Source organism: Bactrocera dorsalis, chromosome 3, assembly GCF_023373825.1.
Source record: "Bactrocera dorsalis isolate Fly_Bdor chromosome 3, ASM2337382v1, whole genome shotgun sequence".
In the NCBI taxonomy this organism is placed as follows: domain Eukaryota; kingdom Metazoa; phylum Arthropoda; class Insecta; order Diptera; family Tephritidae; genus Bactrocera; species Bactrocera dorsalis.
In genome coordinates, this window is record NC_064305.1 from 31,392,577 (window position 1) to 31,396,737 (window position 4,161).

Genomic DNA, 4,161 nt, shown 5'->3' on the forward strand with positions numbered 1-4,161 from the left:
ATGGGCGTAATTGTGGGCGGATTTGCTTTATTTTTTCTGGTCAACCTTATATTTACAAAATATTACACTGTAGAAAATTTTGTTACTGTAGCATGATTTTTGATTTTTGTGTTATATGGGAGGTGGGCGTGGTTGTGAGCGGATTTTAACAAAATTTTTTTTTCATCTAATTTGGCAATATGAGAGATGTGTGCCAAATTTCAAAGCCCTTCCTCGATTCCTTCTATTTTTTGCCGTGGCTTGTATGAAGCGGCACCACTGTGCGCCGCTAATCTGAAAACCGTCGTAGTTCCGTTTACTTTAAAAAGAAAATGTAAATGTAAATGGGGTACGCAAATATTATTAAAGTCTTAACAGCAGCGACGTCAGACTTTTTCTAATATAGAAAAAACGGGAAAGAGGTTTGTATTATGTTGAATAAGGTCAAGATGAAGTACCTGGCGACCACTAACATACATATGTTCCATCGTTTTTTGAACTACGTCACTGTTGGCAGCTTTATATTTCAAAAGTTAAGGACTTGGTCTATCCCGGAACCAGAATAAATTCCGTCAGAAATATAAGCCTGGAAATCAAGTGCAACATAAATCATGCCAACAGATGCAACTGGTTAACCCTTATGTCAACGGCAACATACCTGGGTATGTTTTGCGTTTTCAAAACGCTGTAGCTCTGAACTGGATAATCGGATCGACTTGAAATTTCGCGATATCCTAGCGAAAACTGTTTTACGCAATAGTCTCAATTTTGGTTAGGATTGGATCATCCGTTTGGTAGATAAAGCCCATTTACAAAGTTGCACCCTTACGTCAACAGCATACATACCTGGGTATACCATACCATATGTATAGTAAAACGCATGCAAATATGATAATATTTGAAAAATATAGTTTATTTTGAGTGAAAAAAATACTTATGGCATAAAAATTATTATAAATTATAAAATACTTATAAAAAATATTAAAAAAACTACGAAAAAATTTAAAATTATTGAAATTCAATTACATCTATCGCATTGCGGCAAGTCTTTGGAATGCTCTGCGCACACTGGTTTGTTGCATAATGTGCATGCTTTACGAGTAGGGCGTCGTTTGGAGCAGATGTAGCAATTCCCCTTTTACTTTTGGGCGTCCCGTACTATCACGCTCCTCCGCTTCATGTGCTCCATCATCCACAACTCGGATGGGCCTACCTATCATGGCTTCGATGGCGATGGATAAATTATTGTCTATCATCAAAGATTTTGCCAAGTGTAGCTAGTGAAAAAATTGTCACATACAATATTTCTTCCACTTCCATCAAAAAGGCTGATACATAAATCTTTGACTATTCTTTCATCAACGTTTCTTTCACGTTCACCAGACGGTGCTATTCCTGTATAGATTTGTCCCTGCATTGAAAAATTAAATTCAATTTAGTTATTTATACTTTCAACAATATTGATAGTACCTGCAATGGATAGGACGAAATGGAGTCGAACACCCACCACACTTTTATCCCATATTTGGCAGGTTTTGATGGTATGTATTGCGTGAAGCCAGTTCCACCACGATAAGCATACAATTGTTCAATTACAGTGACGTTGGCTTCTGCCACGTAATATCTACGAAGACAGCTGTTTAGCATCAAAAAAACGTCCGATATTGCTGCTGCTTTGTCAGTTTGTTTGCGTTGCTGGTGTGTGTTTCCATTATCAAAACGAATGAAGCGGCTAATTTCCCAAAATCGTCGTACACTCATTGCAGCACGATATAATGGATGTGATTTAGTATTCCACAAATCTTTCGTATGCACGTAACCAGAATGTGTAACGCCACTTAGCAAAAGTACGCCCAAATATGCATCAAATTCACTTTCTGTTATGGGAATCCATGATCTCGGTTCTCTTGTTGGATGTTTTGCATTGTCATCATCAAAGAATTGCCTTGCCTTTCGATTTGATTCACGAAAAATTATGTCACATATTTCGTCTGACATTATCAATTTGAACGTTTCTGAAATGGTCAAACCTTGCGTTGCCCGTACTGGTCCAGATTGTGCACTTCTTAGAATGTTGTGCGTACGGAATCGTACAGGTTGTGGTTGTATCGAAGACCAAACATTACCATCTCTGGCAGTAAAATATTCCCCAGCTTCAATTGGTGCATCTTCAAATTCTTCATCAGAATCACTGTCGTCCTCTGGGTCATATTCTGGTAACGTGGGCTCTTCTAAGTCTGAGTCATCACCACCAATATCACCTACACATTCATCTAAAGCCTCGTCACCAACTACTGAATCATTATTTATTGAATTATTAGAAATATTATTATTGAATTACACTAGCCGACAATTTTGACATTTTTTTTCTGCTCTGAACCAAACTTGTTTTCTTATGTCGCTTTGATAAGGTACATATATAATTTGAATTTAAAAAAAAATTGTTAGGTCCAGGTTAAGAGAAAAATAAAAGTATAGTTTTTGCAAAAAATATATTGAATATTACAAATTTTTATCCCTCAATTTATATTTTCTTGTACTTTTTTGAACTTCTGCTGTATTGGTAGTCAGGATTATCACGTAAACATATCCAGCAATAGTCTGCCAGCATGATAGGAGTCCATTTGCCTTGATACCTTTTCTCCATACTCAATATGTCTTGGTGAAATCTCTCCCCATGTTCATCACTGACTGCACCTAAATTGGGAGGAAAGAAATCCAAGTGCGAATGTAGGAAATGTATTTTCAGGGACATGTTACACCCTAAAGCCTGAAAATCCGTCAATAGGCTTGATATGAGTTCTTCATAATCGGGTGATTTGGTGTTACCCAAAAAATTTTTTACAACCTCAACAAATGAAAGCCATGCTTTTTTTTCTAGCGTATTTAGTTTAGAGACAAAGTTTTGATCCTTCATAACTCGTCGTATGTCTGGCCCCACAAAAATCCCTTCTTTTAATTTCGCATCACTAAGTCTCGGAAATATACTTTTAAGGTATTGAAAACCTTCTCCCGTTTTATCCATTGCTTTTACAAAATTTTTCATTAAGCCTAATTTTATATGAAGGGGTGGCAATACAATATTCTAGGGTTCAACAAGACGAAGATTGGACACACTTTTCTGATTAGGTACATAGTTCTTTTTTTTTGCCACTCTTTTTGGATATAGTGTTTGCTTCGAGCTCTGCTATCCCATTCGCACATAAAACAGCAAAATTTTGTGTAACCAGCTTGCATACCTAGTAACATCCCAACTACGAGTACTTTTAAATCAGAACAAATTTTCCAAGAATGTTTAGCATACTGTATTTTTTGTAGTAGATTTTTGATATTTTCATAGGTTTCTTTGATATGTACTCCATACGCTAGAGGTACAGATGGAAGTTCGTTACCATTATGTAACAAAACCGCCTTCAAACTTATTTTCGATGAATCAATAAATAGTCTCCACTGATCAGGTGAATAGGTACAAAACATTTTTTCATAAGCCCATATATGGAAATGACAAATTTGGTAGAAAAGCCGAGCTGTGCCGAAAGAAACGAACAAACGATCGCCGATTGTCACCGCTTCGCTTGCTACTCGAACAAGGTTGCGTATATTCATATTGAGCAAGGTTGCACAACCTGAATCTATCGCAACCTTTTCCGAACTCGTATAAGAAGTATAACTTCAATAATATTATCGTAATTGGACCTAAGGATTTTTTTTTATTATTTTTCTAATGATATACATACTAACAGGAACCAAAATATATAATTTTTATTTCAGAGCAAAATCCATTGTCGGCTAGTGTTATTAGTAAAAAAAATCTGAATCGCAAGCGATTAGTTGAATGTGTACCTGCCGAGTTATAACGGCATGCCATTTGCCATACAAAACGTATGTACATACCCGGGTGTGTTGCTGTTGACGTGCGTAAAAAAGTTCTGCTGTTGACATAAAGGTTAAATGGTAAGCAATTGAGAACTCCGTTATAGAATAATAAGAATGACGCTCTATAAGTCTCTTATCATTCCCGTTCCGTTGTGCGAAGAAAAAAAAAACATGGACGATTACGTGCCGAGATGAGAAAACACTAGGAGCATTTGAGAGAACTTTTCTGGGTATGGTATTTGGAGTCGTCCACGTGATCGATGAGTAACGGAGAAGATGGGACCACGAATTGGATGAGCTCTACTG

The 4,161-nt window shown here is 36.6% G+C and overlaps 1 protein-coding gene across 1 annotated transcript; it reads right to left on the minus strand.

Annotated features, from left to right (window-relative positions):
• Window positions 1–944: 944 nt before the first annotated feature.
• LOC125777381 (uncharacterized) lies at window positions 945–2,291 on the minus strand. The gene is made up of 2 exons (XM_049452145.1): window positions 1,450–2,291; window positions 945–1,390 (listed from the first exon to the last, which is right to left on the minus strand). Exons 1-2 carry the CDS (start codon window positions 1,975–1,977, stop codon window positions 1,235–1,237), a joined length of 684 nt encoding a protein of 227 aa, XP_049308102.1. The 5' UTR covers window positions 1,978–2,291; the 3' UTR covers window positions 945–1,234.
• Window positions 2,292–4,161: the final 1,870 nt, after the last annotated feature.